At 44.2% G+C, this 27,601-nt stretch overlaps 1 protein-coding gene across 1 annotated transcript; it reads right to left on the bottom strand.

The window, feature by feature from the left end:
* Window positions 1–1,973: 1,973 nt before the first annotated feature.
* On the bottom strand, window positions 1,974–25,882 carry LOC144755553 (Krueppel-like factor 15). Its single transcript, XM_078644603.1, has 3 exons — window positions 25,759–25,882; window positions 11,567–12,649; window positions 1,974–10,129 (listed from the first exon to the last, which is right to left on the bottom strand). The coding sequence occupies exons 2-3, from the start codon at window positions 12,544–12,546 to the stop codon at window positions 9,967–9,969; spliced, it is 1,143 nt and encodes a 380-aa protein (XP_078500729.1). The 5' UTR covers window positions 12,547–12,649; window positions 25,759–25,882; the 3' UTR covers window positions 1,974–9,966.
* Window positions 25,883–27,601: the final 1,719 nt, after the last annotated feature.

The raw sequence follows: 27,601 nt of genomic DNA, 5'->3' as shown, positions 1-27,601 counted from the left end.
ACCTCGCCCTGGTCATTCTTCACTCCACACTCCAAAATGGCCGCCCACGTTCTGGCCTTTTATAGGCTGGGCCCTGGCTATCAGAATCAGCCGGAAGGTTCTAGAGCCTTCCCATAGTAGTCCTATGGCACAGGTCCCTGAGGTGAAATTTGTGGCAGTTACAAGCCACCATTTTGTGATTCTGTCTTCACAATTCTAAGAGGGTGACTAGGCCTCAAAACGTTATAGGGACAAGGTAGCACCTAACCCCTTGGACAACACCGAAAATTTCCAGTGAACATAACAATGAAAAGTATTAGGAGGCAAAAAGGGACAAAATAAATAAATAATGAGGAGGGACCACCCAAAGGACTGACAGGTCTAACACTCACTTTTTTATTTCCTCCCCTCATCATATAACTTGTACTGATGTTTTACTTTGTTTGTCATCTAACTAAAGCTTTCTAAACTCAAAAAAGAAACTTTGTGGCCAAGGTGTGTTGTCCTTTTGGAGTGTTTGGGACGACGCTTTTGTTGGATATGGATAAATAAATAAATAAATAAATATATATATATATATATATATATATATATATATATATATATATATATACATACATACATACACACACACACACACCCCTACTACTTTAAGACTGATCGCACTGTCTGACACTATCCTTGCTGATTCCTAGGCATTTGATCTCATTCTGTGGATGCTTCCCATTGGAAAGATATTACAAGTAGTCTTCCTTTATCAGCATTAAAAGATGAAACTACGTTGTGCCCTACCAGCCTGAAAAAATCAAACTACCCACTGTCACATTAAGGCTTGTCACAAGGTTATGGTCTGGCCTTGCTGATTTCCGGGTGTTTGTCACATACTGCAGAGCCTTCCCACTGTGAAGAAATGACCTGCAGTCTGCCTTTAATGACATAGAAAATTGAAGTATACCGATCCCTGCCAACTATTAAAAAAAAAAATGGAACTATCCTCCACAACTTGAAAGAAAAGCACGACCACAGGAAGATCCCACTACAAGAAAACCCACAACTTGCTGAATTGTGACACAAGCAATTGAGAGACTTGTCTGCTCAAACAGTCTGTGTAGACAGCACTGCGTTTTATAAATGACACATGACATCACATACCACAATACCCAGTGTTCTCTCCTCAACACAGGCCGAGAGGAACTGGATCAACTGGTTAAGCAGTCCATGAGAGTGCATGTGTTTTCCAGCTCTCTCCCTTGTATATCTTTCTACCTCCCCCATGCTCCATGTTGCTTTCACACATGTGCTTCTCACAAGCCCACTCAATATTTCGCTTGCCCTTTTGCCCCTCTCCCCCCCGCCCCCAATGTTGCATACTTGTCCTTGTGTCATCTGTTTTGCTTTGTATGTCATAAACGCTGCTGCAACATCAATTCACTGATTTAGCTCAGTGGTAAATGGGCATTGCATAAAATGAAGCGCCATGGTTCAATAGGCCACATTCCTGACTCAATGCCCCTGCTCCTCACCTATTGCTTTAGTTTTGTGTTCTTCTCATGGAGCTATGGGCATCTAGATTTTGTGCTTATAAACATTAAAAAATACGTTAATGTCCGTTGGAATATTTACCATGGTATCTCTTTATTCATATTATACTTGAATAGTAAAAATATCAATCACATAGGTAAAGTCTACCTGTTAAATACAAAAACCAGAGGAAAACTAGAAACTAGACAAACATGTTTTGGTGGAAGTGGAATCTGTACCCTCTAGCCGTAATAAAATGACATATGTATAAAAAGGGCAATACATATATCAAAATACATTTGAAGTGTCCAGAACCCACCAAAGTTCATATTTAAGAAATGTCCATCTACTTCTGCTTAAGGGAAGTGTGCGTTTTTGCAGCTCCATCATGAGTTTATAACTAATAAAACAATACACAGAACAGCGTTTCTGCTATATTCCAAGAATATTTATTACAAAATAAAATGACCCGCTAAGACCAGATTTACTTTATTAACAGCACATCGTTCAGTGTTATTTTGCTGAAACTGCAAGATAGTATTTGTACAAATAGGTGGCACATTGAGGAATACAAGACTTGTAAGAGATGTCCATTTTAATCGCAGGCAAATTCAAGCAAATTCCCTAAACGTCGTTTGATAAAGATAATTGTACTATAACAGCAAAAATATATATCATAAATACATCTCACCCCTTATCTAGGGAAGTAATTGTAACAGAGGTAACAACTGGTAGAGAAATTGGAAGACAAACTGCAGCATCTCTACTTGCCCCTAAACTACAAATGAGATAAACAACATGATCATCAGAAGTGCAGAAGAATGTATGTAACAAGTAACTAGGCCCAATTCACCTTTTTGGGGAAACTTCAGTCCCACTTTGTGCCTCAGCTACACTTTCAGCCACCATATATATGCACATTATAAGTAATGCAATTGTCGACTTTGTCAGACAGAATTAACTGGCTTAGCATGTTAGAGTACGGAGACTTTAGTTATTGTAGGCCTTGGGGTTGACAACAGCAATGCTGGGAAAGGCAAGCAAAACTCCCTTTGCTCTCATGTACGCACTGGATTCCTTCAGTTTGTCAAGTTCTATGAAAGGAGATGCATATGTTTTCAGAACAACTGGAGCTGAAAGTCTTCTTAGGGGTCTTGCAGATCCGATACAGATCTTTATGTTTTAACTAAAGGGTGACATCAGAAGACCGGGTGAAATTTTAATTATGCTGGCAAATGTAGTGTGTTACATGAAATCCGTGAAATTCCACATTACTCAATTGTGCAGAATTTTTGCCTGTGAGATTCGCACACAAACATTTTCTGCTCAAACCAGTCTATGTCAGTATGTGACAAAACTTTAAGCAAAGTGCTTGCTCATGTGAAAATTCACACAAGAAACTGGCAAACAACATTTCACAGTTAGGGTAATTTTGTGCAATTTCGTTAATGTTTAGCAAAGTTTTGCAAAAACTCATGAAAAAATGCTGTTATGTACACCCATTTGTAAAGGATGAGCCAAATCCTTACAACATTATATTTATAGGGAGGGCAGGAGATTATCCCTCCATAATAAATGCTAGGTCCTGCCTCTTTTGGCAAATTTATCTTATCTAAACAGAAGCTTTCTTTTGCTTCAGTGAAATTTTTGTAAAAACTTCCAACCCGTTCCATCACAGACAGCTTATTGGAAAGAAATGACCCTAGGTAGGATCAAGGAAAAGGGGGGGGAAAGCTCTACTCATGGATAATTGAATTGCAGGCCCCTTCTTTATTTAAATTGTCTAGTACAAAAAGGCAGTGGCTCTTCTCGCCTGGATGTTTTGCCTCGCATGCAGAAAAACAATCAGCTACAATTCGAGTGCTACTTGAAGTTATGGCAGGGCTACGGTCACACCCTCGGTACCAAACTAAAATAAGTGTGCTTCCCTTCAGTAAAGGTTGCATAGGAATTTATGGGTAAATGACTACCATAATTTAAAGATACTCTAGTTTTACCTTTATTGGTTTCAATTTAATATCACATTGATTATCAGGATTCAATAAAAGAAAGGTCTTATTTTAGCACAAACTGTAATATATATGCTTATCAGTGTTCATTCTAAAGACTGTACAACACCCAATAAGATTGTTGTAAACATATTTCTTATGAGGCTATTTTCATTTAAATGGGAGAAAAACACCAGGATTCAAGCAACTGTATCAAGTAGGGAGCATCCTCTAAATATCTTATTTTTTTTAATGAAAAACAAATTTATGATGCTGCGTGAAGGCGCTTACAGATGAATCCTTCACCAACCTTTCAATATCCTTATTTTATAACTCCAAACAACACATATAACAAATTAGTTTTTTATCTCAGGATACTCTCAAGTCATAAGGTTCACATAAACAAAGGGAGCACTTGGCCTATTAGTAAACTTAAAGATATATGGGCTGTTGTAGCAAGACCTTTACAAGGCGCAAACCCTGCAAATCACAAAATCACAGGGCATGCAACCACAAAATGGCTTTTCGGTATGTACTAAACACTTTTTCCAATTCAGTAAAAGGGTTGCCAAATTGTAAATTGGGTTTAGAAATAGATAAAGAATCACAATTTAGAAGGAGCGTGTTTAAAGCGGGTCTTGCAAATTGCAATTTGATATGCAAAGAATGGAGTGTGACCCCTAACTCTGGTGGCAAAATATTGAAAACTTACCTACTCCTCAAAGGAGTCCCTTGGGACCTCCTTCCACTTGGGGAATGTTGAAAAAAGTTTTAGGGGAAATAGGTAGGCAGCCCCATTTTCTTTATGGAAACTGGGGTGCATTAAAAAGAAAGCTTACTTTATAGAAATGCAATCACAGACATGGTGATCTGTTGATCCTACCAGACTCTTGTATTGTATTGTATTGGGTTGGATTGGGTTGGGTTCTTATATAGCGCGAACTGCCTCCCTACGGGTATCCTGGCGCTTGTCAAGAGTAGTCAGGAAATGATATCAAATCTTGCTTCACAAATTGAGAAAGTGTGCATTAAACAGATGCTGTGATGAAAAGAGTGAGAATTCTAATGAATAAAACAATGCACAAAGAGAAGGATCGTTAAAGATATTGGCTTGATCAAAGAGACGTTGCCCTGCAAGTAGAGAAGTCACCGAATTTTAGAAAAGTGCCTCTCAGCAGGCAGGGATCGAAAGAACGTGTTAGGCGTGCATATGTTGGGCAAAAGGAGGATCATGGAGATCATATGCAGAAGGGTTTCTGTAGGTGACTTGTAACCATGGATATCCACCCTATGGGGAAAGGCCTATTCCAGCAGCATATATTGTAAAGAACTTAACAATGGCAGGGCCTTAAGTCTCAACCAACTTCAGTGCAAATAAGTAGTTGAACAGACCTAGTCTAACCAAAGCAATGATCTCTACAAGGAGGTCCCCTATAAACAAAACCTGGTGTGTATCACTTTGAAACATCCACTGGAACAAAAGTTGCCTTGGGGATGGAAACCGAATGGTCTCATAGTTTATTCAAACCAAATACCAATATACACAACTTATATTGTTTTTAGGATCAGTAGGGTTAAAATGTTACTTCATAGATCAAACAGTAACTTATCTAAGTGCTAGTTCGTACAACAGGGTTGCACAAAACCCTGTGAAGTACTCTTACATGCAGTGTGAGAGTAGCAAAATAGAAACATATACAGTAACAACGTCAACATGAATTGATCAAGCTTTTGCTTGGGACGGAGACTACAGCAAAGCCTTTGCTTGTACTGTTCTTACCTAAGGACATATGCAATTTTTTAGGAAAAGAAGTCCATCAAATTGACTGCCATCTTGTGTCACAGATGTACGACTGGTGGCCCGGAGATTGCTCCAAGATTGAACTCATCGTGAAAGGGACGGAAAACAAAACCACAATCAAGAACTTTAAAAAGATCCTGATTGAGAACATAGTACCACAATAACACATTTCATTTTCTATTAAAGTGTACTTATTCAAGGCATAACTCTTCTTTAACAAAAAATAAAGAAAATTATAAACATTCTTCAAAAAACATGGAGATGCATTGGCACACGATTTTTCATTTACAGGTACTATTTCTGCTATGATGCTGCAATGAGCGGGTCTTCCCAATCTGGGTTTCCAGAAGGCTTGCCTATCTCAAGACATCAAACACATCCTAAAGGTTTCTATTGACTTTTTATCTAAACCGCACATTGCTACAAAAAAATAATCTGAAATTGGGGTTGGAGGTGTATAGAACATTTAGGGAAAATACATCTCATATTTAATTAAGTGCTTAAATGTGAGTGAGCTTGTAACCAAACAGTGGGTGTAACTCATGTTCATGGAACAAGCAAAGGCATTGAACATAGCAATCACCGGTGTGGAGTTTACAAAGAGCCCTCACACATGCATTCAGTTATGCCCTTTATCGGAGACTGATAACATCTGGAGGCCGGAAGGGAGTTCAGTCCACATGCAGCTGTAATCTCTAACCTGTCAAAAAGGACACCGTTGTTCATGCCTATTCCGGGGTGGAATGGCTCTTCCAATGGTTTAGGGAGAAATTAACTGTCTTTCAGATGCAAGACTTGACCTCTTGCTATAGGGATTTCTCCCAAATGTTAACGGAGAAGTTAATTCTTCAGCCACATTCAACGCTTGGCCTGTCACTAAAGCTCGAAGGTTGGTACAACCTTGTGGTTCCAAAAGGAGGAATGGTCTCAGTGAATTCAGGTCAGCTTAGCAAAGATGCCTTATTAAACTATGACCTCTCTGGGGAAGAATATTTGAGCATTACAGAGACCAGCTCTTTACAGGGACTACTAAATAAAGTATTGTGTGTGGAAGACTATGAAGTGTGCAACAAATGACTGTAGTGTGTGATAATACGGGGCATAGGTTCCGTACACCACACTTTGTAGCGAAATGGCTACTCTTACATTCAGGCTTACTGTCCAACTCCATGGCAAGTGCTGTGCATCACGATGCAGTGCAAGGACCCAGTCTAAATGATGTTGCCTGTCTGAAGCACTGGGGTAGGGGAGACTGGATGGGGGGTGGGGGGGGGGGGGTAAGGGGGGGGGCATTTTCTCCTAATCCAACCAAAACCTGAGAATAACAGCCTGGTCCACAAAGTGTTTTTGGAACTTTGCCATACCCTGACTTAGGTGTGACTCGCTCACTCTTACATTTTCAGGTATAGTACACATAAAAAGATTTGCCAATTGATCCCACATTTTCAAAAGAGCTAATTCCATTTAAGCATCGACTGAGGGGAGGGCCGTCACCAGTGGAGGACACTCGAGCTCTCTGCCCCAGTCCCAGCGTTCCCTTTTGAACATTATTTAAATAATAAAAATACAGACTTGACCTGCTGTTTCGTGATCCTGCTTCTGTGACATCACCACTAGGTGGTAAAAAAAAACTTACTTTTTTTCCACCAGCGTACAAGTTTTCTTAATTACAAGCAATCTTTTCAATCACAAACCGGAGAAAGCCCCCCCACAAACGTTGTTGGCTCATGGCCCCACAAAAGCTTTTGACATGCTGCAGAGTGTGAAGCCTGGAGGTGTCATATTTAATTTCTGGTAGCCTTTCACCTTACTGACTGTGCTGTAAGGAAAAACACTAAACGTGGTACCCATTATAGCCCTATTGTTTAAGTGCCAAAAGAGAAGTTAGGTGTGCTATGAGGGAGGCCCATATTATTAGTCTAAACCCGTCTCACTGCAGCAGTGATACCGAGGATGGAGATCCAGCTCCAAAGCAGTGTTGGATCAAAGGCACATATATAATAACAAACCAGATATATGTGGGAGACTTGCAGTTCGGTGGGAGACACCACACAGTTTGTTTTTATTACAAATTACATTTTTTTTTTCTTTCACTTAAAACTTCCTCTATTTCAATGCAGGTCGAAGGGGGAATTAAATATCACCCAATATTTTTCTGCAAATCTCCCTCTTAGGAGATTCCAAATATTACCATTTAAGTGAGGAGTGCAGCGACAATGAGGTATCAGTATGAAGATAGAAACTCCCTCTGCAGCAAGCTCTACTGTACGCCTACTGAAGTGGAGGCTACAGCGTAGCACAGAGCCTGGGCTGCTACCAAGGAGGGACTGCTCTTCCGGCAGCAGATCTGAACTAACGCCACGAGCTTTGTTGCTTCCTGGTGACCAGCGAATAGCCGTAGTCCCCAGTGACACGTGGAATTAGACCCCGAGAGCAGAGTCTGCTGCTCACCACTGCCCATCTGACCAGGGGAGCTCCCGCAGCCACGTTGTATTGCCATTTTGTGAGCTAAAGTAACATACTGAAAACAGGATGAGTTACAAAGCAACACAAAGAAGATTCAAGGCAAAGAGAAAAAGCAGAGATAACCACCATGCCATTTAACAATATTGTCGTTTGCCATTTGCATGGTGCACAGTCTGTAGGATGGTTTTGCAGTGTTATTGGTAGTCCAGGGAAGACTTTTCACACAGTTAAGAGGTATCCTTTGCAGGCTAAAGTTAGCTGACCATTCATACTCATTCCATTCATTCACAGAGCTGCACAACTGCCAGACGCTGCCTCACGAGTGCTAGGGTGAACCCCCTTCAACACATAACAACTGGACTCATAGTTCAAGAGTCTCAGAGTCTAAGATTATTCTCAAAACATGGTATGGATCAACGTTGGGACCCCATTTCCCAATCGATACTGTGCATGCAGTTTTAATAAAATCTGCATTGAGTTTTAGAATAGTAAGTCAATTTGTCGCCTGTGCCTTGTGGTGAGACCACCACACACTGCTCTATCTTACCTGTGCAAAATACAGAAAGTAGGGCTTGAAATGGGAGATTATGGGACTGCTTCTGCCACTGAGCGAGACTAGGCTGTGGACTCCCTGAGGAAACGAAAGTGAAAAGGCAAGTCTGATGGCCAAAAACAAGGAGGACGGAAGGATTGTGGTTCTTTTTTCCAGAAAGAAGTATAGCTGGCGAGAAAAAAAGACCATACCAAAAGAAATAACCAGCTTGTTTCGCTCTCCCATTAAAGCTTAGTGTCTCTGCCTATGAGTTAGTCTTCTGCCTACACCTTGTGATGCTGTCTAAAGTTCCCGTGGTCAGAAATTAGGTTAATCCCATTAACTAGAACGTAATTAAATAAAACACAGTATCCGTCATCTTCTGGGATACGGCAAGGTACATACATCAGCACATCGATCGAGAGGCGAAGCACACAAAGACGTTTCCACATTGGGTGCCAAATCTTTGGAAGAATCTTGGCCAGCTGTTCCATACTTGGTTTCTGCATCTACTGTCCCATATCGACTACAAACACAAATGAGCCCTGTTCTCGGGCCTGCCCTGTGCGATTCTCAAGCCCCTACAGAGGGCAACAGCTGTGCATTCCAAGAGATGAGGATGGAAAAGGATCATGGGACATTAAGCGGAGATTCGTGGCCAGCAAGAACAGGACAGCCAGTGGGGCAACCAACAACGTCCGTTTAGGAATGGAAATAGAACAGCTGTCATGAAATGGACTTTGCAAGGCATGGCAGGGAAAGCCCGGGAACTCTTAAGTGCTGAAGGCCCTGGAAAGAAATATGGAAATATAAAATCAAGTATTGTCATAAATTGGTTTGCGAGTACCGATGCATCAACTGGCTTGGCGGGCTCCATCTTTTAAATTAAGATGGTCACATAGAGAATAACAGAGTAATCCAAGTAAACTGTACAACTATCAAATACACACATACTGCATTTGTTGGGTCCCGCCCTCCAGTCACATAAGACAGCTGATGGAGAACTAGAGGTAACTTTTTACATATGATACGGCTGAATGTGTTCTAGGTTATGGAAGACTGTCAGATTCCATGCATTATATAGTGCAGAAAAGTAGGATACTGTGACGAGATATAACAGCATAAGAGAAAAGCCTCTTGGAGGCTGGAAGCATTTATATAAACCACAGATATAGGGAAGACCCTTGATAGGCAGCTATGTCAAGGACCTAGTTATGTGTATGAGCTTAAATGCAGGTTTCCAGGCATGAACACATCCCTCTGTATAGGGAGGATTGCTGCTTTTGAACTTTCAGTAAATACCAGGATATGCAGCATTAACTAGAAAGGCCTTCGAACACTGCCTGCAATCTCCAACCAGATACAATCCAGTATTGCACCATTGGTTCATTTTTTTAATGGCGTTCAGTAAGAACAGAAGGGAAACATTACCCAGATAGGCTCAAGTGTATCACTCCCCCACAGCAGAGAAAAGCTTGTTGCTGGATAATTTTCCACATCCACATATGTTCCAGTCCCTAAATTGAACTAGACAAATGAAAAATGGTATCAGACGTTTGAGTCTTGAACAGGGGCTGAGGTAAGAGCATAAGGCAAGGGGTACCCGAGCACAGAAAGGCCCAGGACATAAAAAGTCCAACGAAAAGGAACGCCTCCTGTGTGCAAGGCAAATGCTGGGGTTAACTGTCATGTTTTCCAGCTCCACGCTGCCCCCGGTGTATCTTCATGTGTTTGGAAAGATGGTCGCTGCGGGCAAACCTTTTCTCACACACCAAGCACTGGTAGGGTTTGATCCCAGAGTGGGACCTTTTGTGGCGCGAGAGCTCATCTGAGCGGGAAAACCTAGAGGAAGAGGAAACAGGGTTATCAGTCCATACAATGGCCTAAATGCATTTCGTTATAGCCGATAAAACAAACTACTACACCTAAGTGTTAGAAAGTAATTTTTTACCATATCGACCATTTTAGTTCAGTAAGAATGACAATGGACAAATCACGTTTCAATCTAAGTTACTCAACAATACCAAAATCTGCTTGTTCAAATTAGAGGAGGTTTAGCAGACCCCACCAAAACCACTGTACTCGCCCAGTGCCACTTTAATGATATATAAATGACGTACCGGGGCATATTACCATGCTATATCAAAAGGTCATAAGATCCCGGAAGTGTCTGTATTTACTGCCACCGTGCATCAGATTCATATACATTTTGTTAAAGAATAAGTACAAATTGTTTACTTTTATAGAAAATAGGGAGACTATCAGAAAAATGTGGCAGGGCTATTCAGGGAACGCAAACATTATATATGTGATTTTGGAACTAAGCGGATTTTCATGGGCAGTATCAAACGGGAGACTTATATTACAGATTTACTAATACAAATTATATTTTATATCCGTTTTTATCTGCAGAAAATGATTTAAATTCGACCTAAGTATTGTTCAACAGCTTTGCATTTTGGCACCCCTTTGCACAAGATTTCTTTCTGCCACAATTTGGAAAGAAATTTGGATAAATGGGTTAAACGTTTATAGGCTCTTTTGAAATGTGTTTTGGAGCTTCAAGACATTAATTTTAAAGCAGTGTTTAAAGAACAGACCAACTCATAAATACAGTGGCATAGAGTGAGCACATTTCCTGGGATATATGCTATTTAAATTAACAACTATACCAAAAAGCTATTCAAATAGTCGTTGTTCCTACTTGGCCACATTATGGTGATCACTCTGAGAAACGTATTTCGAAATATTAGTTACTTTGAAGAACTCTTGTTCACATACTTGGAAAATATAAAGCAAGTATAGGTGTGTATGCATTTCCCAAAAAAGCAGTTAGGTGGAGATTTCTGGGTGCATTTTCAAATAAATGTTCCATTTTCTTTTTTTTCTAAAATATAGCTCACAGCTGAACACAATCTTGCTTTTTCTTTTACAGCAGATTAATTAAGCCAAGCTCTACAAAGAATGTTTAAAAATATTACTTTGGTAACACTGTGTGAAAAAATAAATCGATTCTGTGCGAGTTCTCAATCATTCTAAAAATCACTGGATTAAATTGCACAGCATCAAACCTAAGCTTTTGTCCATCAGAAAAAAAGATCAAGTATTTAACATGGCAATGTTGCCTTTCTGTGCAATTGTTCAGAATCACAAGAAGGTTAAAATATGCCAGTTATCTCAAGATTAAAATGTTTTATAATATCGAAAAAAGAAAATAAGTGGTTAGGTCTTTCAATATTTCTCCTCGCTTCCTCTTTACCACAGATTCCCAGCACTCACCTCCAGCCACAGTCCACCCAGGTGCAGATGTAGGGCTTCTCCCCAGTGTGCCGTCGGAAGTGTGCCTTCAGGTGCGAGCTCTTGGTGTACATTTTGCCACAGCCAGGGTGGCTACACTTGTGAACACGGATGACAGATGGTGAGACCTTCTGTAGTCTCTGCAATCCAGCAGCTGTACTTAGAACGCTCCCCAAAGAAAGTGGCCGGACCGCGATAGGTAGAGGTGCAATCCGGACATACTTTTGATCCCCAGTGAGGCTCTGGGATACGTTTGGCATAACAGTTACGCTCTGGCCCTGGATGCTAATGACCAGTTGAGCAAGACGGATACCACCAATGACGCTGGGCGACATGGGCCTCCCACTGGCTACCTGAAGAGGTTGGATTTGTAGGATGACTGGTATACTGCCTGTGGCAGGGGACACAACAGCAGAGTTCCCCGATGACGGCTTAGTCTGGGCTGCATCCAGCGTGTTTCCTACGGAAGAAACTGACGGTTCCTGCTCACTGGACTTGGGGCTTGGTATCTCCAGGTGCACCTCTGATTTGATGTCCGTCTTCAGTTCAGATTTTATCTCCAGCTTGGATCCAATGGAGTGGTTCTCACTTAGCTCGCCTTTGATCATCTCCATCTTCTCTTTAAGAAACTCTTCAATTTCCTCCAGGGTTGGGACAAAGTCTCCTAAAGGGGTGGAGCAGAAATCGGGCAACTTGAGGTGTGCCTCATACACTGTTGGGTGTGACACCTTGCTGGAATCCACCGACCCAGACAGCACAAAGTCCACCTCCGGTGACGGGCTTTCCGACTCTTTAGAGCTAGAGCAGCTGTGCACCATGGAAACCTCTCCATGATAGTGATCTGCCAGCATAGACGGCGGCATCTTGTCTTTCTTCAAGTTGACAGGAGGTTCACCGGGGCTTACGGAGGTAGCAGGCAAATATACAGAAGGCAGAAGCTGGCTCTGTAATACTGAGACCATTTGTTGACAACTCAATGCCTTCTGCAATTCCCACTCAACTAGGAAATTATGAAAATGAAGCAAAAGGAATCCACAGTGGTGATTCTGAAGTGATGACAATACCCTGTAGGAGAGCATCAAATGAAGCACATTTATCAGTCAATGCACAAAGAAAGCAACATACCTCTTAACATTGTTTAAGGAGAAAAACAGATATTGAAGGCATACAAGTCTAAAACGTATTGACAATCATGCACAAAGTACACTGTATCTCACATGACTACCCAGCCAACAAGCGGACCATCTACCCATCCTTTAGGAATTTACAAAGCATCAACACAACCGTATATAGGGAATGACCACACAGATTATTACCAATATTTTTAAAAGGTACATCAGTTTTTCCTTTATGGCATGACGAAGACTGGACCCTTTTTGTCACTATGGCTACCAAAACCCTGTGTTGAATTTGTAGCCACTCTCCAAACCAATATTTGCTTGTGTCCCTCTGGAATACAGATGTTTGCTCACTCCTCAATCCTCACATCCTCTTTACCTCTTCTATCTCTTCTTCACTTCTTCTATGTCTGCCCTCCTTAATCTCCCAGTGAATCCCGTTCGCATTGCCCATTGAGGCCCCCCTAAACCCTTCTCCTTCAGCATGATATCATCATCATCTTCCTTGGTCTCCGTTCTATCCTCTCTCTTATGGCCAGCTACCCATAGTCTCTCCTCCTCCTTTCTTGTTGCACCTCCCATTAATCTTATGTTGACCTGTTTGGGGGGAGGGAAGAGGTTAGAAGAGATGTCCTCGTATGAGAGGAATGGAATGACAGCTAAAGAAAAAAAGCTCATTCATCTTCTGGTCCATCTTCTCACCTGTTTTACAAACTAAATGTACATTTATGGATTAGTAAGGCTGTGAGGAAAATGCTACATAGCATCTTTTGGTAGGCGTTTTCAGAATGCATATGTGATTTAGTTAGTAAAACAAAACATGTAGCTTGGTAGCTGATTCGGGATGCTTGTTGTGGCCACTGTCAGCACCGGTTGTTAGGGAACCTTCATAGCATTGCACTCCCAAAGAATTCATATGCGCCCAAATTATTTTGCGTCACAAAATTTGAATTTGGGTTGGTCCGAAGAAAAATTGCCACCCACTCTTCTATTTGTCCAGCACATCAGTGAAGGATCACAACTGGATGGGGTTCTGGGATAGCATATTAAATGCAAAGTAATGTAATTCTAATGTGAAAGCATCAGTTCCCTAGATGATAACTATTGTCGAAGATCGCCTTTAATTTTGGTGGGTAAGGCAGCTAGTGTGCTTAGACAGAACACTGTGCTTAGCACAGGATCACACATTTCTGGGTAAGAAATTAGAACCCAAATGTTGAGGTTCCATGGTTGAAAGTTGAGGCACATTTCCTCCTTTCCTCAAAAAACAAGAGCAAATGACCAAGCCACATCAAATATTAAACTCAAATATAGCCTGGCTTAAAAAAATAAACGGAATAAATGGCCAGAACGCAGCACAAGACATGAAAATAAAATGCAGAACATGGTTGCTTTATATCTGCTTATGGTTTGGGTCTCTGGGATGTGTTAATTACTTTTTCAAATGTCATAACTGAAAATTCTTTTTTTTTTTTAATTTTTTTTTTTTAAAACCTTTATTGAACAATGAAAGCTCACAAATACTGGCCTACAACCCCACGGGCTGGCCAGAACAGAATGGTCGAATAACCAGCATACAAAAAGAAGATCTGCACAGGATATAACATCAGGAGCACTGGTGAAGCAATAAAAACCATCGAGCGTTCAGCAAGAGCAGGATAATAAAGGTTAATTTTCAAGCACGGGGAGGGGACCAAAGGAATAACGGGCCGTCTATGAGAATACAAGGGAGGGACCGCGGCAAGCCGCCATTTTATAAACACAACGTAAGAAAATGACTCCATACAATCAAATCTAGCAAAGGACAGAAACAGAATCAGACCATCAAACAGCGACAGTGGCAACAGTCAATCGCGCTCACTCACCTCCGCCCCTACCCGAACAAAGAAGACGTGATCAAAAAGCCCCATCACAAAGACTATGCAATACGCACCCCAACGGAAAAGGGGGACCTCCATAAAGGAGGAAGGGAAAGAGGGAGAAAAAGACAACAAAAGGAACACCCGCCAGACCATGCACCCCCAGGGGGAAAAACAGGACAATAAAACCGGCATGCGATGTAACAGAAACACGATACCAGAATAGGCAGCGAACCACAATCAGCCACACACCGGAAGAAGGACAGAAAACCCCCGGGGGAGACACGAGGTGACAGAGTCCCGAAAAAGTGAATACACAAGAGCCATAGAACAAAAAAAAGGGGAAAATAAGGGGGGAAAAAGACCCCCCGACACAAACAGACCCCCCCCACCCACCCCTAAGCCCACCCTGCACCCCTGCAGAAGGCTACGGCCTACCCCCCCCGCAGCGTGCCTGTCGCCCTAAATAGAACCCGAAATATAGTGGAGCAAGAAAAGTTGGAATTAAAAGACAAAAAAAGGGGGGGGGGGGAAGGAAGGGAAGGAAAGAAGGGAGTAAAGACATACAAACATACACACGGGGGAGGGCCAAAGACAGGAGTAAACGCACCCATCCACCCGCCCGGGTTAAAGGTCCAAGTCCTCGGGAAGCCAAGAGTATCAGGCCAAAGTCCAGGAACACTAACCAATTACACAGAACCATATCAGGACACACCGTGCATGAGCTACCGCATATAAGAGTCAGTCTTCATCAGCCCTGACCCTTTTTATCCAAAGCAGTAAGGGTCCGATCCAACGAGGACCCTGCCAGAAAGAACAGAAGGCAGGCAGCAGGAGAGTCCAACGGGAGTCCAAAAAAGTCACAGGAAGAAAAGCACGGAAGATCCAGGAAAAGCACAGAATGTAGCAAACGATGCAGGCACAGTTCCAAGGATATATCCATAAAAACCGACCCATCCGGGCCGGCACAGGAGACGTCATCGGGCAGTGGTGATTGAGAGGGACCAGGAGAATCATGAAAGTCCGGCAAAACAAAATCCAGCTCCCGGGCCAAGGGCAGAGGAGGCAGCACAGGAGGAGAAGGCGCCATCAGGTTGCGCGCCTCCGGGGCGGCAGCCGGGGCCGAGTCCGCCAGGAGAGTACCAGCCACACCCCGCGATATCAATGCCTCATCCGGTCGTGGGGGCCCGGGAGGCCCGCAGTGAGGAACCATCTCCAGAGCCAGGAGTGGCGCGGCCACCGAGAGCCGCCAGGATAGCAGGATGTTTAAGATCCCCTTAAGTGCAGGAAAACCTTCACAGTATCCGACACCCGGGCCTCGCGGCGGGCCCCCAGTGCTCGTCCGGGCCCGGCCCAAACAAATGGGGTTGGTCGCCATCTTGAGAGCCCGAACAGGCCGCGTGGCCAACAACCTCCGCCGGGGCGGCAGTCAAGCAGATAAAGTCCCGCCGACAGGCAGAAGAACACCCCGGACAGGAAGGGGGGCCACCAGAAGAAGGGGATTCACCGGCCCCCCAATGTCGCCAGTCCCGTTTTCCGAGTCCGGCTGCAAAGAACAAAATGGCCGGACCGGAGAACAAAGGGGGAGGAAGCTGAACACACGAGGAACCCCAATAATGAAGGGCAGCGTCACCATCCAAGGCTGCCGCCACACAGGAGTCTCTCAGCCAGGAACCTCCGGCTCACACGAACAGCGGCCCTCCAATCACCTCCAGCGCGCCCCGAAGGGCAAGCCCGCAGGCTGCATCCGGCCCAGGAGCCGGGACGAAGAACCAGGCCAGTCCGCTCTCGAGTCCCGGGAATGGTCGGGGGCACTGCACCGGACCCACAGCAGCCAGGACAACCGGAACAAGTGGTAAGTGCCTGCAGTGCGTCGTAGTAGTACCACACAGCAAGGAGGGCTTCCCGGGGCAGGATAAATGCAGGATAAATGTGAAAAACACAGGCGGGCGAACGGAGCCGAGCTAAAGCGCGGCCATCTCGGTCGCGAGCTTGAAAATTCTTACTTTCAAGGGCACCCATTTTATTGACCTCAAATGGATGAAAGGTTGAACTAACCCTTCTAGTATTTTAATCATACAAGCTGCAAGTTGGACATGTATCATAGCAATAACTAATTAATTAGTTCAGTTATCTTGGTGGCTGTTAGTAGCCATCGGAGGGATAGTCAACCAAATGTGAAAGACTTAATATGTTTATATTACACATCATGATATATACTACTAATTAAAGAGAGAGGGTGTGATGTGATTGTAGCATGAATAACAAAAGTGAGAGAATATTGTTCATATGTTTTTCATTGTCTGTGAGCCCGACTGAATCCTGAAGTTAATAAAAGATTATCTAGGTGTGTGTGCATTGTATACACTACAACTAGGGGGTGTAGGCGATGATGCAGCGCCTCCATGAAACACAAAATATTTTAGACGGAGAATTAGCATTAAATGAGACGTTTCAAAGTTTTTCTTCTGGCAGCCAGCATTTCTGTGTTTTTAAAAGAAACCCTGTCAAATAACCGCTATGCTCCAGTAAGGCGACTTTAATGGACAGCACCCCCACTTGGAAAATAGTTCCAGCCCCACTGACTGTATGTGAAATGTATAGGAGATGTCACTTTGATTTCCAAAACAAAGATGCCCACAATAAATGCATTCACAATTGTCAGCGACTCATGTGCACTCTTACTTGCAGCCTAAGCAGAGGCACTGGAACTGAATGGTCACGGACTCAACATTTTTCATCTTTTATGGTAGAATATCCAATGGACCTAAATTTGACTGTCACACTGTAGGATGCTGGCTCTCTACATAACTCACTAAAATAAAGTACACTGTGCAGAGAGCCCAGTGAGACCCTTGTTGGTATACAGAGCCTAAACGTAGATAATACCAACGCTCTATTTGTGGTAGTGTGGGCGAGCAGTTGGGTTTATCAATGGTAGTGCTAAACATTTGTTGCACTGACAGAGGAAATAAATAAGACATACACTCAAGAATAAATTAGAGACCAATTTATAAAAATAACATATCTTTATGTCATTTTTCAGACAAGAACTTTGTTCTACAGTACAGTAAGTACTTTTTAAGATATCAATTTTTAAAGTTCGTAAAATGAATTATTTTTGTGCGCAATTACGCACCAATGAAGTTAATGGTAAGAAACAAGAAAATGCATATAAAAAAATCATACATGTGGATTTCAAGGTTCACCTTTGGGATTTAAGTACCAAGGCCAGGTCCAATGTTGCACCAGTGAATTCTCTGGAGCGTCTAAGATTCGACCGGGAGCATGGTGCTAAGGTCGTTGGTGGCAGGTGCTCTATGTAGTAGGGGGCCACCTGAAAACACACTACACAAGGGGATTTAATGATAAGTCTGAGGGTCCCACTCGAGGGAGCAGGTCACAATGGCCTCAGGACCACGGGAGCCCAGCTGGTTCGTCAGTACCCTGGCCAGGCGGACAGGGTGCGGAGTAGTTAGGTCAGTTTGCATGTCAAGATGTCCTCACAGTCAGGAGCAGACAGCTTGGAGAGCGCTTTTGGAACAGCTGGGCCACTCACAAAGTGGGTCTCAGGGGTCTCAATCATCCCTTGATAGGTGCTTGCTTCCTGGGCAGTTGAAGTCCAGATTGGGCTCTTGGTCTCAGTAAATGCTGCAGAGGGTCTGGATGCCCGGGTATTGGTGTTATGTTATACTGCATTTATAGCGTGCGCGGATACTCTAGAGTGTCCCGGCGCGAAGTGCTAGTAGAAGGAAGCAGAGGAGGCTAAACATACTAGGAATTATTTAAAGAGCAGGGTTTTGAGATGTTTCTTAAACAGTCTGATAACGTGGATGTTGCGCAGTTCAGTTGGAAGGGAATTCCAGGCTTCAGCCGCCTTAAAAGATAAGGAGCTGCCGCCCATGCGACTGAGGCGGAAGCGGGGGATGACTGCCAGACGGTGAACAGAGTAGGGTAAATGTCTATGTGTAACATAGAAGGTTAAGCGTCTCCTAAGGTAAAGTGGCCCCTCACCTTGTAGAGCTCTATGAGCCAAAGTAAGAGCTTTAAACTGAACACGGCGGGCCATGGGAAGCCAATGAAGGTCCCGTATATGTTGCTTCATGCTTGACCTTCCTAAAATACCGAGCAGAACCCTAGCTGCCGCATTCTGTATGGTTTGCAGTCTTCTTAAATGGTAACCAGGGAGGCTAATGTATTAAGCATTGGCATAGTCAATACGTGACAGGATAAGAGCACGAGTCACCATTTTTTTTTTTTGCAGAGTTATTATATAGCGCGAACTAGACCCGAACCGAATCGGGTATCAGAGCGCTTTACCTAGCACCAGTTACGTTACATGAGGACACACATTAATATTAGGCACGGGAGATTAAGTGATTTACCCAGAATCACAGGAGGTTTTGGCGTCGTTACCGAGACTCAAACCCAGATCCCCAGGTCCGGGACAGCAGGGGAAAAAACTTTCGGAGGGATTTCAGCGTACCAAAGCACACTCCCACCAGTTTTTTGATTTGTGTAGAAAACCTGAGGTCTTCACTGAACCAAACCCCTCTGTTCTTAACAGGGTTGCCGACAGAGTTGGGTGGGGGTATTCTGAAGGCCAGATCGCTACCCTGAAATGCAGGCGAAAGGATCCGTACAGGAGAACCTCTGACTTGTCTTCATTGCACTTCAGCTGCACCAGTGCAAGCCATTTAAAAACAGCTGAAAGGCAGTCTTTCACTTTGTCCGGGGTCAGATCATTTTTCTTCCAGATGAAGAGGAGCTGGGTATCGTCGGCGTAAGCCATGATCTTCGCTCCCAGCTCCTCTGCTAGATAGATCAGGGGGGTTACATATATGTTAAAAAGCAGCGGACTCAAAGTAGACCCCTGCGGTACTCGCGTAGTCACCTGTCTGGAAGCCGAGAAAAACGGGGGCTGCCATAAAAGTTGGGTCCTGTCCTCTAGAAAGGATTTGAGCCACTCCCAGGCCTGACCAGAGATCCCAATACAGAAAGGCGAGCAAGTAGTTTGTGATGGGCACTGTGTCAAAGGCGATAGAGAGGTCCAATAATATCAAAGAGCCGCTCTGCCACCTGCATCCAAACATTCCCTTATTGCCTCAGATATTTCAACTAACGCCGTCTCCGTGCTATAAGATGCCCTGAATCTAGATTGAGCTGGGTGGAGGGCGCCAGAAGCCTCAACAAAGGTGGACAGCTGTTTAAAAACTACTTTCTTGCATACCTTTGCCAAGGCCGGCAGGAGGAATATAGGTCTATAGCTAGCAAGTGTTTTGGGGTCAAGGGAGGGCTTTTTTTTAAAGCGGTAGCAGTTTAGCCTGCTTCCAATCCAGAGGGACTGTGGCAGTATGGAGGGATAAATTTATGATGGTATTCACCTCAGGGTTAACCATCTCCGCAACCCTCAGCAAGTAGCCTGGCCTGGCAAGGGGTCAGTCGGAGATCCTGATTTAAGTGATTTAAGAATGGACAGTCCATCAGGCAGGTGATAGGTGAAAACCCTGTCAGGAGAGAAACAGGCTGGGCGGAGGCAGAAGTGATCGAGCTAACAAACCTAGCTTGCCCGTGCGAATTAGTACCCAGACTATCCTGGATTGCCTGAATCTTCTCAATAAAAAAAACGTAATAACTTCTAACACCATTCGGTGGAGGTAGGAAGGGAAGTATGTTCAGCGTAGGGCATTAGATAGCTCTGGAAAATAGCAAAAATGTCCTTCGAGTTGTTTTTAAACCTGGAGATGCATTCCATATAGAAGCAACTTTTTTGCCTCCCTGATAGCGGCATAGTATACCTGCTGGGCCTTCCTTAGCGCTATTTTGGCCAGGGAGCTGTAGGCCAGTCTCCAACTGCGTTCCAATGTTTTACAGGACTGTTTTAATTCCCTAAGCTTACTAGAATACCAAGGTTTCGAAAGGGTGATTCTTGCTCGTCTGTTCTGATGGGACGGGGTTGGAATCACAATTGCCTTAGAGTTCCAATTGGTGAAACTCTCCAACGCACAAGACAGATTAGTAGAGGGAGTGGGAAGTGTGTCCGACAATACCATGCAAAATGCAGCTGAATCAATTCTAGGTGATGGTCTGAATTGAGGAAGTCTCTGAGATAAGGGAGAAGGCGCAATAGTCCAGGAGAACTGTATGAAGAAATGATCAGACCAGGACACTAGCAAGGGTTTCGTAATAAATAGAGGAAAATGTGATCATACTGGATCTAAAATATGCCCTCCACTATGGGACGGAGAGTTAGTCCATTGAGTGAGTTGCGCCATATCAAGCGAGTCATATATTTCCCTGGTATCATTAGCCTCTAAACAGCCCAAATGAATATTAAAATCACAGAGAAGCAGGAAGTTCAAAAAGCGGAGGGCCCTAGGGACAATCACTGCATCTAGGGTTTTCAAAAAGGCTCCGGGTGGACCGGGCGGTCTGTACACCAGTGTGCCGCCGAGTGTGAAGTGTGGGGATATAGTGATACTGAAGTCTAGAGCCTCTCCATCACTGATGCCCATAGTGTCTTCACGAGTAAACGTCCACGTGTCCCTGAACACTACCGCAATTCCACAACCTCTTCCCTCTTTACGATCGACCCTCACTATTTGATATCCCTTGGAAATAGCTAACTCAATCACTAGTGAGGAGAATTCACTCAGCCATGTCTCGGTCACAAATAATATGTCGAGCTGCTCATCTGAGGAGCTCAAATATATCTGGGGCATGTTTAACAAATGAGCGGGCGTTGATTATCGCTGCCCGTATGTGTTTGCTTTTCCGGGTGTTTGAAGGGAGACCTGCAGGAAGAGTACAGTCACCCTGCGTGGTACGGAAGCTGAACTTACAATTCTCACACCTCCTGTTCCAGGTATCAGAGGCCAGCCAGTGTCCTTCACAGTCAGCTCGTTGGATGTTTAAGGCTAACAAGTCAGCTCGGCTGTAAAGCTGGTGACCACCTGGCAGCAGAAGGAGCAGGGGCAGCGATGCTGGCGCTGGCCGCTTCCGGGACGCTGACGGGCTTGCCTTAAGCGTGCCTTCAGTGCACCAGCAGTGTGTCCACCCGCATGATTTATGCAGAATATGCCCCCAAACGACTAGGTTGTGCCCTCTGCAAAATAGCGGCCTAGTCTGTACAACTGGGATTCCCCGTGATGCATGAAGAGAGGGGGTAAGAGATCGTTTCCAATTCGATTTTGAAAAGTGTGTCAAGCAGGAGTCTGAATTAAAATAACAATAGCAGCAGAATGGATAATTTTAAAAAGCAAGTAGCACCACAATATCACGATTAAAATACTTTAGGCAACTGAGGAAAGGTACAAGTGGAGGGAACAACATATTAACGCGTCCTCGCTCCTATTAGCACTGGCGTCCGCGCAGCGCGCATGATTTATGCAGAATATACCCCCAACGACTGGAGCGCGCCCTCAGTAAAAGGGCGGTCTAGTCTGTACAACCAGGATTCCCCTTGATGCGTGAAGAGTGGGGGTAAGAGATCATTTCTAATTCAATTTTAAAAAGTGTGTCAAGCAGCAGTCTGAATTAAAATAACAATATCAGCAGAATGGATAATTTGAAAAAGCCAGTAGCAGCACAGTATCACGATTAAAATACTTTAGGCAACTGAGGTGCCGCATGTCTTCTGCAGGTCCTGAGGTTTCCAAACTTGGTGGGGAGACAGATCTGACCCTCTCCGGAGCGGGTGTATCACGTTTGGTTCAGGTACTGCATCGAAGTGGCCAGAGAGAAACAAGTAGTTAAAACTGGAATTTGCGCTTTGGTGCCTGCTGGCTGCAGGGGAGTGGTACCTCCACTCCACGGGAGTTAATTGGTGATTTGTCGAAGGAGCACTGGGGTTCTTGGAGGCCTCACAGTGGCAGGATGAGACAGCACACCATGATTGTCGAGTCCTCCTTAAGGTAGAAGGCATGGTTTGCCCCAATTTTCTGCAGCATGGCTTAAGTCAGCAGTTCTTCTTTGTCCTTTTCTTCTCTGTGTCTGTCGAATCTGAGTTCAGGGTCCAGGGATGCCACCTAAATTTAGGGGCGTTAAAGGGGGCAACAGATAGTAGCCAATTGGCTACCTACAATTAGGTTGTCTACACCCTCTCAGTGACCACTTCCTGTGGGAAGAGGCACTACACTGACCCTCATTGGCTAATTCCCCCCTCAAACCAAGATGGAAGGAAATGTAAAATAGGGTTCACATCACCTGCCCCACCTTTAGGGGGGTGCTGGCTGAATGGGAACCCACCTCTTAATTTACCTAAATGTTCCTGCCTGTCCTCCTGCCAAATGTGGATCAGGACAGTGTGAACTGCCTGGGTCGCATTTTGAAGGCAGCATCACCTTTGAAGCTTCCTGCCTTGGAAGGCCAACCTGTCCTGGGGTAGGTGTGAAGCACCTCTGCCCAGAGAAGGCTTTGTTCCTGGCCTCTGACAGCGCTCGCCCTCACCCTATGAGGTCAGAAACATGCCTCGTGGTAGCAGGCTGCCTAAGGCTAGTTAGAGACCACACCAGTGCCTGGTAGGTTTAATGGAGACCCTCTGGAGGGTTTCCTGTGTGCATTTATTAACAAATCCAACGCAGACTTCAGTGAGATTTTATTAAGATGAGATGTTTGATACCAAACATCTTAGGGTACTGTGAAGCCACTATGGAGCTAGGAAACTCAGAATGATAAGTATCCAACCTATGTACTCTCTATGGCTTCCTGGTGCAATTACAATATATAAGATTTGACATGATATCATAGGGTCATATCTGCTCATGCAGATTAATCCACATGTGAGATATAGTGCACCCTGCCTTAGGGTTGTAAGGCGTGCAGGAGGGGTGACTTACCTATATCTCATGCAGTGTATGGGGGTATGGCACACAAGGCTGTGTGCCATGTTGACTCTTCGGTTTTCTCTGCACAAAGACATGCAGCCTGCAATTACAGCTTGCATGGTCTTGGTAAGGGGTCTCTGGGGTGGCACAATTGGTGCTGCAATGCCAGTGGGCCCTCTTCAGTACCAATGCCCTAGGTACCAGGGGTACCATTCACTAGGGACTTAAAGGGGTGGCTGAAGTTGTGCCAATCATGGTGCACTTTTGGGAAAGAGACTGTGGAGGACACTCTTTCTCGCACCTGTCAGTCAAGGAATGGAACAACCTCCACCTGCACCTCAGGACTACACGGTCGCTCTTTCGATTCAGGAAAGAACTAAAGACCTGGATGAGTCAATGATCAAACCACCACGCAGCAGCCAACATCTCCAGACCCACAAGAGACCCTCATGGGTGATTTGCTGTGCTTTATAAATGTTTGATTGATTGCCTGTGAGTTAATGTTGCACTGATTTTGTTTATGTTGTTAGTGTGAGGGAAGCTTGCACTGCTTGTACCTGTATCATTCTTATTTAATATGTTTATGTATATTATTTATTACAGTTGTGTTGCTTATCCTCAAACTGTATCTGTTTGTATGTGGAAGAAATGAAAGGCAAGACAAGATAATGTTTAAAAAAAATCACAAATCTTATATTTGTGCCCCGTATATAATGTGCTGACCAATTGCTGCAGTCCTTGTGAGATAATTTTAAAGAGTAACAGACTGACTTAAGCGACTCTTATGTAGCCTGCGGGTCACAAATTCTAATCAGCTTCAAAACCTCAGTGGGTAAAAGTACTTACTTCATGAATCTATAGGCAGACGGGTTTCCAGATATTTTGATCCTATTCGGAAATATCAGTGGGTTAATGTAACTAATGCAGTTATTTCTGTGTGTCATATTTGGTCACAGTATTTAATCATAGGCTGATACATCAGTGGGCTCATTCACCTACTGCATAATATGAGTAGGGGCCCCCTGAATCAGATGCAGGGGAAAGAGGAATCAGAGATCAACAGAGGCTCATTGCCTGAGGCCCGTTTATGAACAATTTGGCTTTATGAAGTACCTCTATCTGGGAAAATGTGAGCGTCACTAACATCGTCCTTGAAAGTGTATCAGCATATCTTGTGTCACCCTCGTACAAGAGAGTGGCCGCTGTCCTGATTTCTTGTTGCCCCTGCTTGTTTCCCATCGTATACATGCCCTGATGAAGGTGCGGCCGTAGATCGGGCCTAGCACTGAAACGCACGTTGGCGTGGTTACGTTCTGCCCTGCTATTACCATCATTTTCCTCCCCAGCTAGTTGCTGAGTGGATGCTGCAGAACAACTTCAGTGTATTAGTGTACGATGTGTACTGAAGTTATTTGGAGTGAATGAATAGAATATGAATGTTGGAATGTGTGATGAGAGTGCAGTAGAATGTGTCTGGGATGAAGAATGAATGGGAGACCTGGGGCATCTTATTTAATTCCTTGTGATCGAAGTATTGTTATTTATGTACAATTATGCTTGTGTGCACTATTTGAGAAAAATATATATATAAAAAAAAAATGATATATTTTTGTATCCTGTGTCCGAATCACAGCGAGTGGCCTTGATCAATAGTGAGCTCAAAGTTGTGTTTGTTGAACTATATTTTTGGACTCTGTAAGAGCCTTTAATCTAAATACATGGGGCAGATTTACTCTCTTTGATCTCTGATTCATTCACCTACTATAAACATAAATATGGTTGCCATTAGTTCCAATCAGTGGAAGTTATCCTCCTCAAAACAATGCACTGACTGGGGGACACTGGACGATGATCAAAAAAGTGCATGCTTCTCAAATGTTGGGAATGCCACGTATCTCTTTATGGACTCAATAAAAATATGTTTAACTCTTAAGTGTGAGGTTGGGCCATATAGTGTATACGCAGCTACGGCTGAGTGGCTAACCAAACCGCTACAAGATATACTCTTAGCCAAGCATATGACTTCGTCCTCATACACTCATTATCTGTTCTCAAACTATTTTTTTATATACGTAGACCACTTACCCCCTCCACCTCTCTCGCTCACTAACTCTCCTTCCGTTTTAACCCTTTGAAGTGTGTACTCCGCTGACATATCTCGCCGCTACCCTCGATGCCCGCGTCACGACTTTCATTTCATTCTCTCTTGTATTGCATCCTTGCCCCTCTCCCACCGCACCACGATTAACTCTTTTATATTCCCTCGGTACCCCAGCCTCTCCGTGCGTCCCTGCTACTTCGTACACCCTGCCCGCTCCACATCTCTGAGCCACACAGTTACGTCGCCCCAACAAACACCATGCACTTATTACCTGTGTCAGATGCCCGGCTCTCTCAGGCCATGCCCAGGCCCGGCTCCGGGACATCTCTCGGCGATCCTTCCATGCTGGCACTTCTTCTGCCTCACATGACGGGCCCCACCTCCCCCCTCCCCCACGTAGGCTGGACTCAGTGGAAGCTATGGTTGGCTGCGTTCGTGTCAGCCTGCTGCTATTGGACAACAACAGGAGGCTCGACTGGATTCCTGTAGTTTAATTGGTCAAAGTGTTGAGGGGGCTCGTCTTCTCGTGACCGAAAAACGTAATAGCGTAAGTGTTGGCGCGTGGGTACGTAATGACGTGCCTGCAAGGAATGCTCGTTTCACTGACGCTGTGCGGAAATTGAGAATACCAATTATCAATTTAGAAGCAGGAAGCGAAAGGGGATATTTTTCAGTAACGAAGGTTCACGAATAGATGGGATAAACTGAATACCTAACATGGACAGGCCCAGAGGGTAGGAGGTAAAGTCAGTCGGTAGAGTAGGCAAGTAAGTGAACTCTGGGAAAAGTGAATCAAAGGATGTGGAACCACAGGGAAAGCCGTACCTAAACGAAATATAACACACAGTGGAAATGCCATTAGGTCTGTCCTATGAATGAAAGTTGTTTTTGTGTCATTGATGGGTTTAAATGACACTCAATAATTAATCATAGATGCACTCTGTCACTCATTCATCCACCCACTGATTCATTCTTGCATTCAGTCTCTGACAAGATAAATTAAAAGAATACAAGTAGAAAAAAAGAACATGCTTGCAATCATGAAACTAAACATAGCTGCGGGTTGCCATCATGCAGAGATATTGTATTTGTAGGGCGCAACATTTATCCCGTAGAACATCACGGTGCTAGGAGAGCATACAGTGCGGTGTAAGGAAAAAGGGTATTTGGTTGTGGCGTCGGGTATTCTTGAGTAATGACTAATCGACTTAGTGTGTTGAAAACAGGAAGGTTTTTAGCTTCTTTCTGAAAGGTAGATATTCGTCTGTCAATCGTAGGTCAAGTGGGAGGTCATTCCACTGAACAGCCAATTTAGAGAAGGAGCAGTCTCTCATCATAACTCTAGTGGTGCGTTTAATACTTGCCAGGGCAAATTGATACTTGTATAGCGCACTACTCACCCGCAAGGAACTGACCTGAGGTCATGCCTGATGGCATGACCTCAGGTTATGTGACGGAACGTGGAATGCCATTTGTCTTGCAAAATATGTGGGCCTTTCTTATGCAAAGTTCTGTGAGCATGGCAGAGGAGCATGAATTTGGCTCTTTGGTCCACTGGCAGACAGTGTAGTTCCTTCGTGCTGACAGATGCTGAGCTGTATCTGCTTTTATTACAGATCAGTCTAGCGGCTGCGTTTTGGACTACCTGCAGGCGAGAAAAAAGGTACTCGGGCATGCCCACATAAAGTGCATTCCCGTAGTCTAGTCTTCTCAGAAAAAGTGCTTTAGTGACCGTTTTCTTGCAGTTCAGCAGAATCCAAGGGAAAAGTCTGCGGAATAGTATCAGTGTGGCAAAACCTTTTCCGCATAATGTCCGCACTTGGTCATGCATGGATAGGGCATTGTCGAATAAGATGCCCAAATTTTTAGCAACTCGCTTGGGTTCAGGGGGAGGTTCCCAGAGCATGGGGCCACCAACCGCTGTCCCAGATTGAGTGTGCACCCCCGAAGAGCAAAATCTCGGATTTTCCAGCATTTAGCTTTAGGCAGTCATGTGTCATCCAAGTTGCGATTTCGGTGAGGCGATTAATTAGGTTGCTCTTGGTATCAGTGTCAGCATGCTTGTCATCAAGAGGGATCAATAATTGCGTGACATCAGCTTTTGAGCAGATGTC

This window comes from Lissotriton helveticus, chromosome 5_1 (assembly GCF_964261635.1).
Source record: "Lissotriton helveticus chromosome 5_1, aLisHel1.1, whole genome shotgun sequence".
NCBI classification, from domain to species: domain Eukaryota; kingdom Metazoa; phylum Chordata; class Amphibia; order Caudata; family Salamandridae; genus Lissotriton; species Lissotriton helveticus.
This window is presented reverse-complemented; position numbering and strand designations above follow the sequence as displayed.

Coding starts and splice junctions, on each gene's coding strand:
- LOC144755553 (XM_078644603.1), bottom strand. CDS start 12,546: ATGGTCTCAGTATTACAGAGCCAGCTTCTGCCTTCTGTATATTTGCCT. Junction 10,130..11,566: donor TGGGTGGACTGTGGCTGGAG/GTGAGTGCTGGG, acceptor CTCTTCCTCTAG/GTTTTCCCGCTCAGATGAGC.